This window comes from Papio anubis, chromosome 12 (genome assembly GCF_008728515.1).
Source record: "Papio anubis isolate 15944 chromosome 12, Panubis1.0, whole genome shotgun sequence".
Lineage (NCBI taxonomy): Eukaryota > Metazoa > Chordata > Mammalia > Primates > Cercopithecidae > Papio > Papio anubis.
Genome location: NC_044987.1, coordinates 114,405,023 through 114,423,658, shown reverse-complemented (window position 1 = coordinate 114,423,658; position 18,636 = coordinate 114,405,023). Strand labels below are relative to the sequence as shown.

The following is an 18,636-nucleotide window of genomic DNA, read 5'->3' as shown; positions in this document are numbered from 1 at the left end:
AACCTGGGAGGCAGAGCTTGCAGTGAGCCAAGATCGGGCCACTGCACTCCAGCCTGGGGGTCAGAGCGAGACTCCGACTCAAAAAAAAAAAAAAAAAAAGGGGGGGCATCTCATAGGTACCCCTCCCCATGGGTGCCGGGAAGGGAAGACTCAGCCCCAGAGTGGAAGGCAGGTAGCAGTGCTGGGGGAGGCACCCAGGTCTCTGTCTGCAGCACCAACCTCGGTTCATTGCTAGTCCCTTGTTTAGAAAAAAGCCTCCCAAGAGGTGCAGGCAGGCCCTGGCCTCCCGCACAGCAAGAAGGACCCTGAGAAGTCATTGTCAAGTTCCTTCATTTTATTTTATTTATTTTGAGACACGATCTTGCTCTGTCTCCCAGGCTGGAATGCAGTGATATGATCTCAGCTCACTGCAACCTCTGCCTCCCAGGCTCAAGTGATCCTCCCATCTCAGCCTCCTGAGTAGCTGGTACTGTAGGCTCACGCCACCATGCCCAGCTAATTTTTGTTTTCATTTTTGGGGTTGTTGTTGTTGTTGTCAGAGATGGGGTCTTGCCGTGTTGCCCAGGTTGGTCTTGAACTCCTGGGCTCAAGTAATCCTCCTGCCTTGGCCTCCCAAAGTGCTGGGATTATAGGGTGTGAGCCACAGCGCCTGGTTAAGTTCCTTCATTTTACACATGAGGAAACAGGTCCAGAGAGGGCACAAGGCTGTCTGAGACATTGAAGCTTGGTGCACGTGAGCTGCAGGTGAACTCAGCTCTCTAGAGAACCCCATCCCCAGACTTTTTTCCGGATGGGGCTCCCTTTCCAGCTCCTGGGACCCTGGTCTGGGGCTTCTGGGAATCAGTCCTGCTCCTGCAGACCCACAACAGGTACAAATGCTCCCTGCCCTCTAAGGGTGTCCTGTGCCCCTGTTATTTCCACTCCAGGCCCCAGGATGTTTGTTGGATTGAAGGGGTGGCCTACCCCTCCACACCTGTGGGCGTTTCTCGTTAGGTGGAACAAGAGACTTGAGAAAGGAAATGAGACACAGAGACAAAGTATAGAAAAAAGTGGGCCCAGAGGCCAGCTCAGCTACAGAAGGGACCACCTTGACTTCCGGTCTCTGAGAGTTCCCTCAGTGTTGAAAAGTAGCTGGATAATAGGATCATTATAGGAGAAGAAAGTCAGCAGTAAGACATATGAATAAAGTTCTCTGTGACATGAATAGTTTAAGGAAAAGTGCTGTGCCTTGATATGCATATGCAAACTTATCCGTAAACCTTTTTAGTGCATAAAGAGCAGCATTGCTAAGCAGTCTCCCTTTTAAGCCTAAAGGTGGTTTCTCCTTTCTCAGAAGTAAACAGAACATACAATGGGGTTTACACCCGAGATGTTCCATTACTTGAGGGATGGGCAGGAGACGTCTTTCTCTATCTCAGCGTAACAACCGTAAACTGCTTGCTGGCACTGGTCCTCCTCAGCACAGACCCTTCATGGGTGTCAGGCTGGGGACGATCCAGATTCCCTTCCACGAGGCCATATTTCAGACTACTACATGGGAGAGCAGCGGACAATGCCTAAGCTTTCCTAGGCAGAGGTCCCTGCGACCTTTAGCCAGTGTCGCGATGTGGCTGGGTGCGAGATTAAGAGAATGGTGATGACTTTTAACCAGCAAACACCTCCAGGCACTTGTTTAACAAAACACACCCTGCACAGCCCAAAATCCAGCCTAAACCTTGAGTCACCATAGCACATGTCTCTTGCAAGGACAAAGGTTGGGGGAGTAGAGTCACAGATTAACAACATCTCAAATATATAGAACAAAATGGAGTCTCTTATGTCTACTTCTTCCCTATATAGACTTACAGTAACAGTCTGATCTTTCTTTTCCCCACATTGGATCAGTGAGGAATAATATGAGAAGAGCACAGGGAGGCTGCAGCAGAACCTGGGTTTGCCTGTCTCCGCTGCCTCCTTGTACTTGGCCAGTTCCCCTCTTCTTGCCAGGCCTCAGTTTCCCCAGTTGCAAAACAAGCTGGAGAATCTCTGGAGTCCTCTGATGGTGACTGACTGCTGACCTGTGTGGTCAAAGCTCTCCTGCACCCTTGGTGCTGGTTCTGCCAAGGGCAGCGCCGTCTTGTCTGTTGCATTTCAAGTCACTAGCTAGCCTGGGTTGGGCTTCATTTCCCACCCCACTGCACCCCAGCCAGCCCTCCAGTCCCTTGCTCCATGAGCTTGGCTGGCCACTCCCTGGCACCAGCCTCCGCATGAGGCCCTCCCGTCTTTAGGGGTAACTAGGACAAGAGCAAAGGACTTATCCTGTCTGAGGTCACTGGTGACCACTTTCCCTACCTTGTTTCAGTCATCAGGGCAGCCCTGGCAAAGTGAGGGAATTATCACCATTTTACAAACAAGGACAGTGAGAACCCAGAAAAACCAAGGGTCTTGTCCAAGCTCACACAGTAGCAGGACAGAGCGAGGATTGAACCCTGGTCTTTTCGGGGCTTCAACTGCCTGGGAAAATCCAGGAGCTATGGTTGCAACTGCCATTTGCAAACAAAGCCCTGGGATGCTCTCAGACTCTTCAGAGCTCAGCTGTTTATAATTTATACTGCCTGCCCATTTCCAGAAGTTCCAGACCACTTCCTGGAAAGATGTGCAAGTACATTAAAGGAATGGCAGAGACTCAGAAGCACAAGGCATTGGAGGTGGCAAAGAGCCAGCAGGAGTGGGGGTTGGGGAGGGGAGTGAGCGTGGGAAGGTGCACCGAGGACTAGGCAGTGAAGAGCCCCACAGAGCCCTGGGGAAGTCACTTAGTTCCTGGGAGGCCCAGCTATTTGCAGACTCCATCTTTTTTCATTTTTATTTTTTAACACAGAGTCTCTGTTGTCGAGACTGGAGTGCAGTGGTGCAATCTTGGCTCACTGCAACTTCTGCCTCCCAGATTCAAGCAACTCTCCTGCCTCAGCCCCCCGAGTAGCTGGAAATACAGGCATGTGCCACCATGCCTGGCTAATTTTTGTATTTTTAGTAGAGACAGGGTTTCACGAGGTTGGCCAGGCTGGTCTCGAACTCTTAATTTGCCAACCTTGGCTTCCCAAAGTCCTGGGATTACAGGTGTGAGCCACCGCGCCTGGCCCAGACTCCATCTTTAATGAGCACTGAAATGTGCTGTGCACAATGTGCTGAAAGTAAGTCTGTTTTCTCTCCCCACGCCCTGGGGAGTCTCCATGATGTGGCTTCCCCTGTCTCTGCCCAGCATTCAGTACATCTGGAATCATCCTTTGGCAAGCCCTTGCTTTCCTGTCCACGGGTCCCTGACTGCTGGGACCTTCCTCCACATCTTGGGCAGCTGTGAAACAATGGACAGGAAGAGTGCTGGGCTTGGTATCAGAGGCAGGGGGGCATTGGAGTCTATCAACCTGGGGAGGTGACCAGGGTCCAGGATGTGCTGCTGAGTGGCAGTTTCCTCATGTCGGAAGCTGAGCTGAGGTTGTGGGATCAACTGGCATCTACTCACCCTTCTTCTGCCAACAGTACCCAATGCCCTGGGGAACTGCCCCTTCTTCACCCCTAGTCCCTATGGTTTAGATGGGGCTGACCCCAACCCTGGGCTCCAGGATGGGCTTGAAGTCCTGGCCTTGCCAATCTCACCTGGTCACAGTGATTGATGTCAGGAATAGGCACATGACCCAAGCCAGACGAAGGAAGGCCAAGCCTAGGACTTTTGTTGTAGCTACTGGGAAAGTGGGAGGGGCTGGGGATGTGCCCCTGCTGGGGTGTTGTGAAGCTGGTGTTTCTGGTGGCCATCCTACTGCCATGAGCGGGCTTTGCCTGAGAATGTAGCCAGCCCGGAGGACAAATAGAGGAAGAGTCTGACTCCCGATGACATCGTTTGGGCATCGTGTCTGAAGCTGGTACACTCTAGACTTGGTAGTAACTTAGATCATCTATAAGGGAAAGAGACTCCTCTAACACAGATATCTGCTACCTCCCAGTGAAGGTTTCACGAGCAGCTGCATGGAGAATACTTCACTTACGGCCGGGTGTGGTGGCTCATGCATGTAATCCCAGTCTCTTGGGAGGCTGAGGCGGGAGGATCACGAGGTCTGGAGTTCGAGACCAGCTTGGCCAAAGTGGTGAAACCCTGTCTTTACTAACAATACAAAAATTAGCGGGACGTGGTGGTGTACGTATGTAATTCCAGCTACTCAGGAGGCTGAGGCAGGAGAATTGCTTGAACCCAGGAGGCGGAGTTTGCAGTGAGTCAAGGTTGCGCCACTGTACTCCAGCCTGGGTGACAAGAGCAAAATCCTCTCTCAAAAAAATTTTTAAAAAAGGCTGGGTGTGGTGGCTTATGCCTGTAATCCCAGCACTTTGGGAGGCAGAGGCAGGTGGATCACTTGAGGCCAGGAGTTTGAGACTAGCCTGGTCAACATGGTGAAAACCCGTCTCTGCTAAAAATACAAAAGTTTTGCTGGGTGTGGTGGTGTGTGCCTGTAGTCCCGGCTACTTAGGAGGCTGAGCCAGGAGAATCGCTTGAACCCAGGAGGCGGAGGTTGCAGTGAGCTGAGATCGTGCCACTGCACTCCAGCCTGGGTGACAGAGCGAGACTCCATCAGAAAGAGAGAGAGAGAGAGGGAGGGAGGGAGGGAGGGAGGGAAGGAAGGAAGGAGGGAAGGACAAAATACAAGCCTGTTGTTACATGAATAAAAATTAATCAGATATGTATTGAGTGCCTTTGTTAAGTTTAACAGATGTTTATGTGACTTAACTGTGGGCCGTGCACTGTTCTAAGCCTTTTACACAAATTACTTAAATCCTTCTATTATTATCCCCATTGGCCAAGCATGGTGGCTCATACCTATAATCCCAGCACTTTGGGAGGCTCAGGTTGGCGGATCACCTAAGGTCAGGAGTTCGAGACCAGCCAGCCACCATGGTGGAAACTCCCATCTTACTAAAAATATAGCAAAATTAGCTGGGCATGGTGGCTTGCACCTGTAATCCCAGCTGCTTGGGAGGTTGAGGCAGGAGAATCACTTGAACCCAGGAGGTAGAGGTTGCAGTGAGCCGAGATCGTATCACCTCACTCCAGCGTGGAGACAGAGCAAGACTGCCTAGTGTGCCAGGGCGCTGTGGCTCACGCCTGTAATCCCAGCATCTTTGGGAGGCCGAGGTGGTGGATCACCCTTGAGGTCGGGAGCGAGACCAGCCTGACCAACATGCAGAAACCCCATCTCACAGTGCCAGACTAGCTGGGCATGGTGGCACATGCCTGTAATCCCAGCTACTTCACGGAGGCTGAGGCAGGAGAATTGTTGAACCTGGGAGTAGAGGCCGCGGTGAGTCGAGATCGCCATTGCACTCCAGCCTGGCAACAAGAGCGCAAAACCCCGCCCAAACAAAATAAAAATTAAAAAAATAAAAATAAAAACAAGGTGAGCTGCTGTGGCTCACTTGCATCCCAGCACTTTAGGAGGCTGAGGCAGGCAGATCACGAGGTCAGGAGATCAAGACCATCCTGGCTAACACGGTGAAACCCCATCTCTACTAAAAATACAAAATATTAGCCGGGCATGGTGGCGTGGCACCTGTAGTCCCAGCTACTCAGGAGGCTGAGGCAGGAGAATAGTGTGAACCCGGGGGAGCGGAGCCATGGTGAGCCTACATCCAGCCACTGCACTCCAGCCTGGCCGCACAGAGCCGGTGACTCCATCTCAAAACAAAAACAAAACAAACAAAAACCCCACAAAATTGTATGTTTCTGTTTCACAGCAAAGACAACCACCATAACATATCATCTCCATTTTACAGATGAGGTATAAAGAGGTTTGTTAAGTAACCCTGCCCAAGAACAAGTTCAGGTCTTAGGATGTACCGCCCATCCTTCAATGTCCCTTCAAAAGAGCTCCTGCTCTGGAAATCCTTCCCTGACCTCCCCAGCAGAAAGCATCTCCCCAGTGGAAGTTCTATGACAGGCAGTGCCTTCCTCAACAGGCGGTCCCACACACTGGATTGTGTAAACTCCTCCCAGCTGAGGCTTGGCCTCCCACTGGGAGGTGTGGGATGGGAAGTCAGCAGCCAGCTCTCCAGCACCACAGCAACTTACTGGCCTCTTTTTTTCTGCTTTCATCTGTGTGCCTCTCTGGAGGTGCTCTGAGGAGGCCAAGTGCCTACATGACCTAATCCCCACATGAGGGATGCACATGGTGGAAGACCTAGACTGAAGGGTCAAGCCACTTCAGCAGCTGGAGATCTGAGCCGCCTGTCTAACCCTGGAAGTGTGGGAAAGAGGCCTGTAGGTAGGGCTGGACACGTGGCTAAGGATTGCACCACTGTGCTCAGCCCAAGTGACAGAGTGGGACTCTGTTTCAAAAAAAAAAAAGTGGGGGCACAGGGCTTCAATGCATCCTGGCTTCTCCCAAAACAGTGGTGTGACTTTCTCTTCCCTCTACCTCAGTTTCTTTTTTTTTCTTTTTTTTTTTTTTTTGTGGAGGCTGTGAGTCTTCTGCCTGCCTGGCTGGAGTGCAGTGGCGCGATCTCGCCACTGCAGCTCCTCCGGTCCATCACTTCATTCTCCTGCCCCTCAGCCTCCCAAGCAGGCTGGGACTACAGGCGCCCGGGCCACTGGCCTCGCTAATTTTTGTGTTTTAGTAGAGACGGGGTTTCACCGTGTTAGCCAGGATGGTCTCGATCTCCTGACCTCGTGATCCGCCCACCTCGGCCTCCCAAAGTGCAGGGATTACAGGCGTGAGCCACCGCGCCCGGCCTACCTCAGTTTCTTTACTAGTAAAATGATGAAGTTGGTTGAGGAGAGCCCACCAGGAACCCAGAGCAGGTCCTGTGGGAATGAGCGAAAAGTTTCTTTCCTCAGAAAAGTTTTGGGGTTCCTGGGTGGCAAGCTGCCTGCTGGACTTTAACTCATTAATTCATTAATTGAGCGTCTATATGTGAAGGCAGTGTTTGAAGCACTGAGGACCCTTCAAAGAACCAGTCCTGCCGTGCAGGAGCTCATTGGTAGGTGTGGTATTTGGGAGGCCTCCAACCCTCCACCCACTGGGGCTGCTGGCTCTGGACTAATGGACTAGGCCTTTCCAAGCAGGGTGTGGAGCAGGACTGAGGCCTGGAAGAGAGAGGTTGTGTTCTCCCTGCAGCCCTGCCCCTCCTGTGGGGTGACCTTGCCCCTCTGGGCGTTAGTTTCCTCACCCTCTTTTTATGGACTGAAAGTTTGTGTCCCCCGCAAACTCACACACTGAAGTGCCAACCCTTGGTAAGATGGTATTTGGAGGTGGGGCCTTCAGGAGGTAATTGGCTGAGATAAGGTCGTGAGGGTAGGACCCTACCATGGGATGAGTGTCTTTATAAGAAGGCAGAGAGACTATCTGAGAACACGGCAGGAGTGCCACCATCTTCCAGCCAGGAAGAGGCCTTGCCAGGAGCTAAACCTACCAGTACCTTGCTCTTGGATTTCTCAGCCCTCAGAACTGCGAGAAATAAAAGTGTCATTAAGCCACCCAGTTTCTGGTATTGCATTATAGCAGCCTGAGCTGACTGAGACACCGTCTAAGGCAAGGTCAGATTGGATGGTCCCACCAGCCTGGGAGAAGTCTCCCACAGCCATTCCTAGTTAAACATTACCCACTCCCCCTCCTTCCCTCCCTCCCTGCCACTCCCTCTCCCAGCCGCCTCCTTAGGAAGCCATAAATGCTGCCTTCTTTGGTCTTCTCCCAGGGCTGTGGTGTTCTGGGAAGAGCTACACCTGCTGTCTCACCTCTGTCAGAAGCTGAGATCTGGAGAAGAAAGATTGGGGGTCCGGGGTGGGGGCTGGGATCTGGAGTGGGGACACTAGCATCGCGTGTGGGTGTTTCTTCTTAGTCACATCATGCATAAGGCACCTGCAGATCCTCCCAGGGGAGCTCATAGGCTGGCTTAATGAGCCCTTCAGGTGCCTGCCTCAGGCAAGATGCCCCAGCCTTCCTGGTTTCTGGGAAACAATAATTCAGAGAAACAGGGATGGCCTCACTGTGTGGGGCATCCCACTTCAGCCTCTGCCCCCAGGCCCCTCAGAAACTAGGAGGGCAAGGCCCAGCTGTTATGCCCAATCCCACCCACCCAGGCATTTTAAATTAGGAGCCTGCATTAATAATCTTAGAATCCAGGCCGGGCGCGGTGGCTCAAGCCTGTAATCCCAGCACTTTGGGAGGCCGAGACGGGCGGATCACGAGGTCAGGAGATCGAGACCATCCTGGCTAACACGGTGAAACCCCGTCTCTACTAAAAATACAAAAAACTAGCCGGGCGAGGTGGCGGGCGCTTGTAGTCCCAGCTACTCGGGAGGCTGAGGCGGGAGAATGGCACAAACCCGGGAGGCGGAGCTTGCAGTGAGCTGAGATCCGGCCACTGCACTCCAGCCCGGGCTACAGAGCAAAGACTCCGTCTCAAAAAAAAAAAAAAAAAAAAATAATCTTAGAATCCAGAATATGACACCACAAATCTCAGGAGGGGGATTCCTTGCCGCATAGTACTTTACAATATCCCAAGAGCTTTCTTCTCATTTCATTCTTTCCCATCTTCAAAACAACTGTCAAATAGGTATCATTTCTTTGTAATTGCCAGCATATATTTGAAGACACTGAGGCTCCAGGTGATAAACCGGGTGAGTGGAGTGCCAGGACTGAGAGTCAAGTCTTTTGACTCTGAAACCCAGACTTGCTTTATGCCTGGTTCTAAGGATAGCAGGGGACTGCACTCTCCACATCGCTGCCCATGACAGACATCACTAATCGATCATGGTGTGGCAGACATTGCTAATCAACTGCAGTACTCTTTTTTACTAAGCTCAGAGGTGTCCATGACTCTTTAAAACAACATTCCAGCCACCATCACCTATCAGAAGATCATACCTGTATTTGCCATTCTTGTGACCCCACATTATCAGCCATGAGCCCTCAGGTCTCAGGTACAACCCCAAGATGCTCTAGTCACCAGACCATAGGACTCTACAGACTGCATGCATGCTGTTCTTGGACAGGAATTACTGGCCTCTCTGCCCCCCAAACAGATGCCCCATCCAAGTGTGGTCCCTCTTAGAGATACAGTAACCATGCAGATATGCCTGGGGCTTCAGGGTTTGCTAGGTCTTTATTTTTTAATTTTTAATTAATTAATTTTTTGAAACAAGGTCTTGTATTGCCCAGGCTGGAGTGCAATGGCAAGATTATAGCTCACTGCAGCCTTGAACTCCTGGGCTCAAGTGATCTCCCATCTCAGCCTCCTGAGTAACTGGGAATACAGGTGTGTGCCACCATGCCCAGCTAATTTTTTGTTGTTGTTGTTTTAGTAGAGATAAGGTCTTGCTATGTTGTCCAGGCTGGTCTCAAACTCCTGAGCTCAAGTGATCCTCCTGCCCTGGCCTCCCAGAGTACTTGGATTACAGGCATGAACCACTGCATCTGGTGTAACAAAATTGTTTTTATCCCCACTTTACAGATTTGGAAACAGAAACACAGATGAAATTATGAACCCAAGTCACGTAGCTTGGAAGTTGGGCTCCTAACCACTGGACATCAATCTTTCCACTGCTACGCAGTCTGTTGTACGAAAACAGTAATGTATCCATCTGTTCTATCCAACGGCCATTGCTTATTTTTGCAGACATGCTTCCATAGTGGTCTCAGAAGGTTTGGGGGTGGTTGTATTATCTGGCTTAGTTCCTGTAATGAGCCTGGGAGTGGGTAGTTGTACCATCCTGCAGCCCTTACGGATGAGAAAACTAGGGCTCAGAAAAAGGAGAGTCACTTTCTGAAAGCTGGACAGCTCCAATGTGGGCTGTGATCCAGTTCCCCCAATTCCAGAGCTCAAGGGCTCTCTACCCTACATAAGCCTCAGTCCCCACTGGCTTCTCCTCTCATCTCAGTCCCTGGCTGCCTGCCCTCCCTCCCCCGGAACACCCTCCTCACACCTGGCCTTTGGTCTTCCCTCCTCTCCACCCTCCACCATCCTCTTTCCAGAGAAGGGGCCCAACCGGAAGACCAGTTCATGTTAGGAAATTCTAGCCACGTGAACAAGCCTGAGCCAGGGATTCTGAGCAACTGGTGGCTTTAGGAGAAACTGAAACTTGGCCCTCTGGGGGCGGAGTGGCCACTGGGGATTTAAAGAGCCACCACTTCCTTAGGCCTCCAGAGGGCACTGAGAAGTCACAGCTGCTGAGGGACGACTCTGCTTCCCTGCCTAAGCCATGCACCTCTGCAGGGGCAATGGGCTGCTGACCGGGACAGTGAGTACAGGGGATTGGGGATCGGGGGTGAGAAGGGGAGCATCCCAAGGGTTCTCAGTGCCCAGGCAGTGAGGGCTGCAGTCAGGAGCTCCTAGTCCCAGCTCCATACTCTTAGCAGTGTGACAGACGGCTCTGCATGCCCCTCTCTGGGCCTCACTTTCCTCCCCTGAAGTCGGGATTGGAATGAGTTGTTTCCAGCTCTCACATTGCAGGTCCAGCCTTCGGTTTAGAACTTGACCTCTGTGTACTTGCTCTCCCCTAACGTACCTGGTCCCCCCTCACTACCCTCACAGCAGCCTTTCCTTCCTTCTCCATATAACCCAGGCCGGCTGGCCGTGGTGGCTCACGCCTGTAATCCCAGCCCCTTGGGAGGCCGAGGCAGACAGATAACATGAGGCCAGGAGTTCAAGATCAGCCTGGGCAACACGGCAAAACCCCGTCTCTACTGAAAATACAAAAATTAGCCGGGTTTGGCAGGGCACGTGTGTAGTCTCAGCTACTCGAGAGGCTGAGGCAGGAGAACTGCTTGAACCCGGGAGATGGAGGTTGCAGTGAGCTGAGATTGTGCCACTGCACTCCAGCATGGGCGACAGAGAGAGACTCTGTCTCAATAAAATAAAATAGGCCAGGCTCGGTGGCTCACACCTGTAATCCCAGCACTTTGGGAGGCTGAGGCGGACAGATCACCTGAGTTCAGGAGATTGAGACCATCCTGGCCAACATGGTGAAACCCCGTCTCTACTAAAAGTACAAAAATTAGCTGGGCGTGGTGGTGCATGCCTGTAATCCCAGCTACTCAGGAGGCTGAGGCAGGAGAATTGCTTGAACCTGGGAGGTGGAGGTTGCAGTGAGCCAAGATCATGCCACTGCACTCCAGCCTGGGTGACAGAGAGAGACTCTGTCTCAAAATGAAATGAAATGAAATGAAATGAAATGAAATGAAATGAAATAAAAAAAATATTCCCTGGGCCATGGTTTCCCTTGGAGGCTCTGCCCATCTCACAGGAGCCCCATTCACTCTCCATGGGTCCTGTCTCAGCCTTTAGTCTCTTGGTGCCCCAGTGTTACAGTGAGCCTGCCGTGGACATGGCCCCCGGGAGCATATGGCCAGGGTGGAGCTGTGGCAGGAGCCTAGGAGCATTCAGAATCTGCGGCCAGGGTGGCCAGGGCCTTGCCTGAGGTCCTTACCCTCAAACAACATGCCCCAGAGAGACTTGGGGGAGAGGGCTGGGCTGTGAGCTCTCCAGCAGTCCCTCTTGCTCTGACTTTGCAGAGCTCTGGACATTTGGGTAAAATATTTTATCTAAGTTTCATTCACCCCAGGGTACAAGGTGGTCACAACTGTCAACCTTTGAGTCCACTCTTCCACCAGAGTAAACCCTTCATTCATTCATCCTTCGCTACCACCCCACTGCGATGTGAGCAATTTGAGGACAGGCATTTGTGTGTATTTTGTTTGCTATTGTGTCCCCCTAGCTTATTGCCTGGAACATAGTAGGAGCTTATACATGTTTGTTGAGTAAGTGAATATCTGCTTTGGGCTTGAGCTGAGCTGGGCACAGGGAACATCTGCCCTCATGGAGCTCACAGGAAAGTTCACACCTTGGTGTGGAAATCATGGCAGTGAGAAGAATGGAAGCTGAGCTTTATGCCACGCCAGCTCTGGGCTGCCTGCCGCATGGGCTTTACCCCTCTGCTGTGGTGCTTCCATTGCAGGGATGGGGCAATTGGGTTCAAGAATGTGGGGCTTGGCTGGGCGCGGTGGCTCACACCTGTAATCCCAGCATTTTGGGAGGCCAAGGCTGGTGAATCACCTGAGGTCAGGAGCTTGAGATCAGTTTGAGACCAGCCTGGCCAACATGATGAAACCCCATCTCTACTAAAAATACAAAAATTAGCCAGGCATGGTGGCAGGCGCCTGTAGTCCCAGCTGCTTGGGAGGCTAAGGCAGGAGAATTGCTTGAACCCGGGAGTCAGAGGTTGCAGTGAGCCAAGATTGTGCCGCTATACTACTCCAGCCTGGGCAATAGAGCGAGACTCTGTCTTAAAAAAAACAGAAAAAAGAATGTGGGGTTTGAAGTCAGCCCTGTCTGAATTTGAATCTCAGGCTTCCCATCCTCCCTGTTTGCCCTGCCACCCTCCACGTGAGCTATGAGCAGGACACGGAGTGAGGCTGGCATTCCAACACGGTGTGCAGTGCCTGCTCTAGGGGTGCCAAGGGAGCTTCTGGGAGAACAAAGACCCTTGGGAACTTGACTCAAGGGGAAAGACTTGGCTTTACAAATGGCAGGCCAGGATGGAGGGCACAAGGCCTGACCGCGCCCCCTGAGTCCTCTGCCTCGTGCCCCTCAGGACCCCGAGGAGCAGCAAAGGCAGCTGAAGAAGCAGAAGAACCGGGCAGCCGCCCAGCGAAGCCGGCAGAAGCACACAGACAAGGCAGACGCCCTGCACCAGGTGCGGACAACCCTTTTCCTTGTCTCTGACTCTACTTACCGGCCCGGTCACCCCTTCTCCCCCCCATCTGTGAGCAGACTTTCCCCAAACTCCTGTATTTTTCTAGGTCACCTGGGTTTGGGATGAGGAAAGGGTCCTGTGGCTGAGATTTGGAAAGTTCTGGGTGTTGAGTACAAACCATGTACCAGGTACACACCAGGATCCAGGGACACAAAGGGTTATCCTCAGCCCAGCCTTGTCCTAAGGTGTCTGCAGTCTAAGGCAAGGAAGACAGGAAGTGCAGGCAAACAGGGAGACCCCAACACAATGGCCAGCTGAGACACTGGTTAAAATGCAGATTCTAGGCTGGTCACAGTGGCTCACGCCTGTAATCCTAGCACTTTGGGAGGCTGAGGCTGGAGGATTGTTTGAGCCCAGGAGTTCAAGACCAGTCTGGGCAATATAGCGAGACTCTGTCTCTACAAAAATTAAAAAATAGTTAGCTGGGCATGGTGGTGCACACCTGTAGTCCCAGCTACTCAGGAAACTGAGACAGGAGGATCGCTTGAGCCCAGAAGTTCAAGGCTGCAGTGAGCCATGATTGCACCACTGCATCCAACCTGGGCAACAGATTGAGACCCTGTCTGTAGAAGAAAAAAAAAAAGTGGATTATTCTTCCTCTGCCAGCTCCCACCTCATGAGGCCAGGTGGGGCCCAAGGACCTGCATGGTAATCTGTGATTAACCACTCAGGGGTCAGAGTTCAGGAGGTGGCCAAGACCATACTGTGAGAACTGTGGTTCAGGGTTAAAATGGGCGGGGTTTCCAGTCCCAGTTTCAAGTTGCTTCCTTTACTGAGCTTCATGCTCATCTGAAAATACCATAGATGGTGGCTTAAACAACAGACGTTTATTTCTCACAGTTCTGGAGGCTGGGAAGTCCAAGATCAAGGCGCCGGCCAATTCGGTTCCGGGTGAGGGTGCTCTTCCTGACTTGTAAGTGGCTGCCTTCTCACTGTGTGCTTATGGCCTCCCAGTGCACATGAGAGGACAGAGTGATCTCTTTCCCTTCCTCTCCTTTTTGGGGTTTTTGTTGTTGTTGTTGCTTTTGAGACAGAGTCTCACTCTGTTGCCCAGACTGGAGTGCAGTGGCGCCACTTGGCTGACTACAACCTCTGCCTCCTGGGTTCAAGTGATTCTCCGGCCTCAGCTTCCTGAGTAGGTGGGATTACAGGCATGCGCCACTACGCCCAGCTAATTTTTGTTTTTCAGCAGAGGTGGGGTTTCACCATGTTGGCCAGGCTGGTTTCAAACTCCTGGCTTTAAGTGATCTGCCTGCCTCAGCCTCCCAAAGTGCTGGGATTACAGGCGTGAACCACCGCACCTGGCCCCCTCCTTTTTGTTTTAATTTTTTATTCATTTATTATTTATTTATTCCTTCTTTTTTATGTCTTCATATTCTTTATTTTTTAATAGAGATGGGGGTCTTGCTATGTTGCCCAGGCTGGTCTTGAACTCTTGTGCTCAAGCAATCCTCCCACCTCCATGTCCCAAAGTGCTGAGATTACAGGCACGAGCTACCATGCCTGGCCCCTTCCTCCTTTTTTTTTTTTTTTTTTTAAGAGGGTCTTGCTCTGTTGTCCAGGTTAGAGTGCAGTCCACAATCTTAGCTCACTGCAACCTCAGCTTCCCAGGCTTAAGCGATCCTCCTCACCTCAGTCTCCCGAGGGGCTGGGACTACAGGCATGCACCACCACACTTGGCTAATTTTTGTATTTTTTGTAGAGACAGAGTTTCTCCATGTAACCCAGGCTGGTCTTGAACTCCTGGACTCAATTGATCCACCTACCTCGGCCTCCCAAAGTGCTGGGATTACAGGCTTCAGCCACTGCTCCCAGTCTCCCTTCCTCTTCTTATAAGGACATCAATCCTATCAGATTAGAACCCTATCCTCTATCCTAGGACCTCATTTAATCTAAATTACCTTCTAAGAACCTTATCTCTAAATGTAATCACATTGGGGATAATGGCTTCGACATATAATTTTTGGAGGGAACACAATAGGGTCCATAGCACATAGGTGGTGGCACTGAGTGGTCTAAAGAGGAGATGAGCAAGGCGCAATGGCTCACGCCTGTAATCCCAGCACTTTGGGAGGCTGAGGTGGGTGGATTACTTGAGGCCAGGAGTTCGAGACCAGCCTGGCCAACATGGTGAAACCCCATCTCTACTAAAATACAAAAATTAGCCAAGCACGTAGCTAATTAGGCAGTCCCAGTAGCTGGGATTACAAGGACTTGGGAGCTAATTAGCCAATCTCAGTAGCTAGGGCAGGAGAATTGCTTGAACCTGGGAGGCAGAGGTTGCAATGAGCTGAGGTCATGCCACTGCACTTCAGCCTGGGCAACAGAGAGAGACTCTGCGGGCGGATCATGAGGTCAGGAGATCGAGACCATCCTGGCTAACATGGTGAAACCCCGTCTCACCTAAAAATACAAAAAATTAGCCGGGCGTGGTGGCTGTGATCCTGGCTACTCAGGAGGCTGAGGCAGGAGAATGGCATGAACCCGGGAGGTGGAGCTTGCAGTGAGCTGAGATCGAGCCACTGCACTCCAGCCTGGGCGACAGAGCCAGACTCCGTCTCAAAAAAAAAAAGACCTTTGAGTCCAGGGCCAAAACCACATTTTTATGCAAAACACCCTTGCAACTTCTTCTTTCAAAGTGTCCAGAAAAGGGGACGGGGGGGGTGACTGAAGGAAGTTGTTCAATGTATTCGGCCCCGTGTGAGATGTGGACATAAAATTCTTTCTGCATTTTTACCACTATTGTCATCATAAATGGTTATTTAGAACTGCACATTGATTGTGTCTCAGGGGTTCTCAGAACCGGCATTCAGCAGAATAGAACTTAATAAATGCTGATTCAGGGATGCAGAATCGAACACACTCGTGCTATCAACCTGTAAAACAATCTCCTGAATCCTCCCACAGTGCTCGTAGGGGCGAGTTCTGGGCCCTCAAAAGATCTGGCACTGGCAATAAGCAATCTAGGACAGAATGACATCAAAGTTGCCACGGGAAGGCCCTGTTGGGATTTGCACGGGGAAGGACGGCGGAAGGGTGTCCAGGCAGAGGAAACAGGAAATGTGGCCAGGAAGCAGAGTTCATGTGAGGGTCAGGAAGGGAGGGGAGAAAGAAAGAAGGCGGGAGAGAGAATACCAGAGGTCTGAGCTGCGGCCACCACACAGGCCTGGAATTCTACCACAGGGAATTTGGTGGGTGCCTCTAAAGGGCTTTAACCTGCAATTAATGACACGGTTGCTGAATGGCTCCTGTGGGCAAGGGAATAGGTGGTTTGGGGGGCACATGGGTTGGAGGCCCATGGAGATACCAGGTGAGAAATGGCACTGGCTCTAGGGCACTAGCGGTGGGATGAAAGCAGGTGGATCTGAGCCCCCTCAGGGGGTGGGACAGGGGAGACTTGGTAGGTGGTTATGAAGGGCTGACCAGAGAGTGGCCAAGAGACTCCACTTGGCTATTCCAATGGTGGTGGCATCTGTCTCCTGAAGTTGAGAACCCTGGAAGGGGCCAAGGCTAATGCAGGGCTCCTGACACTGGCTGAGGTTCCCCGCCCCTTCCATCTGCTTCTCTGCAGCAGCACGAGTCTCTGGAGAAAGACAACCTCGCCCTGAGGAAGGAGATCCAGGCCCTTCAGGCCGAGCTGGCGTGGTGGAGCCAGACCCTGCACGTGCATGAGCGCTTGTGCCCCATGGACTGTGCCTCCTGCTCAGCTGCAGGGCTCCCGGGCTGCTGGGACCAGGCTGAGGGGCTCCTGGGCCCTGGCCCACAGGGACAACATGGCTGCCAGGAGCAGCTGGAGCTGTTCCAAACCCCGGACTCCTGTTCCCCAGCTCAGCCGCTCTCTCCAGGTCCACAGCCTCATGATTCCCCCAGCCTCCTCCAGTCCCCTCTGCCCTCACTGTCCCTTGGCCCCACTGTGGTTGCTGAACCTCCTGTCCAACTGTCCCCCAGCCCTCTCCTGTTTGCCTCACACACTGGTTCCAGCCTGCAGGGGTCTTCCTCTAAGCTCAGTGCCCTCCAGCCCAGCCTCACAGCCCAAACTGCCCCTCCACAGCCCCTCGAGCTGGAGCATCCCACCAGAGGGAAGCTGAAGTCCTCTCCCAACAACCCTTCTTCTGACCTGGGGCTTGCATGTCTGCAGAGCAGGGAGCACAAACCTGCTCTCTCAGCGGCCGCTTGGCAAGGGCTGGGTGTGGATCCCAGCCCTCACCCTCTCCTGGCCTTTCCTCTGCTCGCCTCTCTCAAGTCCACTTCTAACCTGGTCTCTGGAGCTGCGTTGGCCCCTTCTTCGGGCTCAGGAAGCAACCTTAGCACACGGGCCTCTCCTCCCTCGCTACTGGGTGCTGCCCTGCGTGGCTGACCAGCTGGCCCAGGATTTCACAGTGGAAAAGGAAGCCACCACTGATGCCTCCCACTGTGACAGGCCCTGTCACCACCAATATCTTATTTCAACCTCACAGTTGACCTGAGAAATCGAGATGATCACTCCACTTTTTCAGACAAGGAATCTGAGGCTCAGGGAAGCCAAGTGACAAGGCCAAGGTCACGAAGCCTTTCTTGGAGCCAGAAACACCACCCTCTGCTCCTCCTTCTCCTGTCCTGGCCCAGGCATCCTAGGGGCTGAAATCCTGGAAACTGAGGGCTGATGTGAGAAGGTTTGTGTGCTGGGATCAGAGAAGGGCTCTCTGCACTCCTACGTGATTCCAGGGCCAGAGCCCTGCGGTCCTAGAAATCCTGACCAAGCTGGGGCAGGTCCAGAGTCCAAGCCCTGGTGGGTAGAGGCCAAGTAGAAGCCCGGACTCTTGCTTCCCCTAGTAGTGTTTTCAGTGCCAAGAAGCTGAACCTGCAGGCTGGAGTTGGGGAGAGGCCTGGAACAGGCCCATCTGGGATTTCTACAGCCTGGGTACTCATAGCCACACCAAGGCTTCTGGGACATTCTGCAGGGTCAGCTCTCCAGGCTGTTCCCAAATAGCTCCCTGCCTCCCCACTGCCCCTAAAACCACAGTGGAAGAGCCATTCATCTCATAAACAAAAAGCAAGAGGAAAGAATGAGGAAGGACCCTGTGCAAGGTTATTTTCAAGCAGTGATGGGCTTGCACCTGACAGCAGAGAGGCTATACCTTTCCTGGTAGCACCCGCCCCTGTGTGGCCCCTCGGCCCCCATTACCCTCAGACCCCGCCTAAGCAGTTCCCTCATTGCTCCTTGGCCTGGGCTAACAGCAGGAAGAGCAGGGCCCAGGACCCGGCGGGAGTTCAGTGATGGTGTCTGCTTCAAGAGGGTGTTTTGCACTCTGACTCCAGGACAAGCATTCTAAGGGGGATTGGGGAGAGAAACCCTGGCTCTTCACCCAGGTTTCACTCACATGTAAATGAAACACTATGTTAGTATTTAACACATTCCTGGATACTGAACACAAGTCTTGGAACATATGTGATGGAAATAAAGTGTTTTGCAATCTTTTCTACTTTGCCTAGTTGCTTAAACCTCTGGTTGTAACCTATAGAGTCTTTGAAAGAAGAGAGAATAATAGAGATGGGCAACCCCTCATGAACTGGCTAATTAATCTCCCTCCCATACTACAGATGAGGAAACTGAGGCTCAGAGATGAGATGGACTTGCCCAGGTGTATTAGTCAGTGTTATCTAGAGAAATAGAACCAATAGAATGTGTGTGTGTGGAGAGAGACAGAGAGATTTGTTTTGTTTTTTCTGAGATGGAGTTTCATTCTTGTCACCTGGGCTGGAGTGCAATGGTGCAATCTCAGCTCACTGCAACCTCCGCCTCCTGGGTTCAAGTGATTCTCCCGCCTCAGCCTCCCGAGTAGCTGGGATTACAGGTGCCCACCACCACGCCGGCTAATTTTTGT

At 52.1% G+C, this 18,636-nt stretch overlaps 1 protein-coding gene across 4 annotated transcripts in view; it reads left to right on the top strand.

Annotated features, from left to right (window-relative positions):
- Positions 1-18,234, top strand: part of BATF2 (basic leucine zipper ATF-like transcription factor 2) — a 28,666-nt gene extending 10,432 nt beyond the window's left edge. Inside the window, exons 2-5 of one of the 4 annotated variants that reach the window (XM_017948097.3) lie at positions 9,472-9,577; positions 10,157-10,258; positions 12,611-12,712; positions 16,344-18,234. In XM_017948097.3, the coding sequence (XP_017803586.1) occupies positions 10,220-10,258; positions 12,611-12,712; positions 16,344-17,129 (927 nt within the window). In that variant the 5' untranslated portion in view covers positions 9,472-9,577; positions 10,157-10,219 and the 3' untranslated portion in view covers positions 17,130-18,234. Of the gene's footprint in view, positions 1-9,471; positions 9,589-10,156; positions 10,259-12,610; positions 12,713-15,769; positions 16,083-16,343 lie in introns of those variants that run through there. The other 3 variants (XM_017948096.3, NM_001169006.1, XM_009185693.4) reach the window with 3 other exon arrangements.
- The last annotated feature ends 402 nt before the right edge of the window (positions 18,235-18,636 follow it).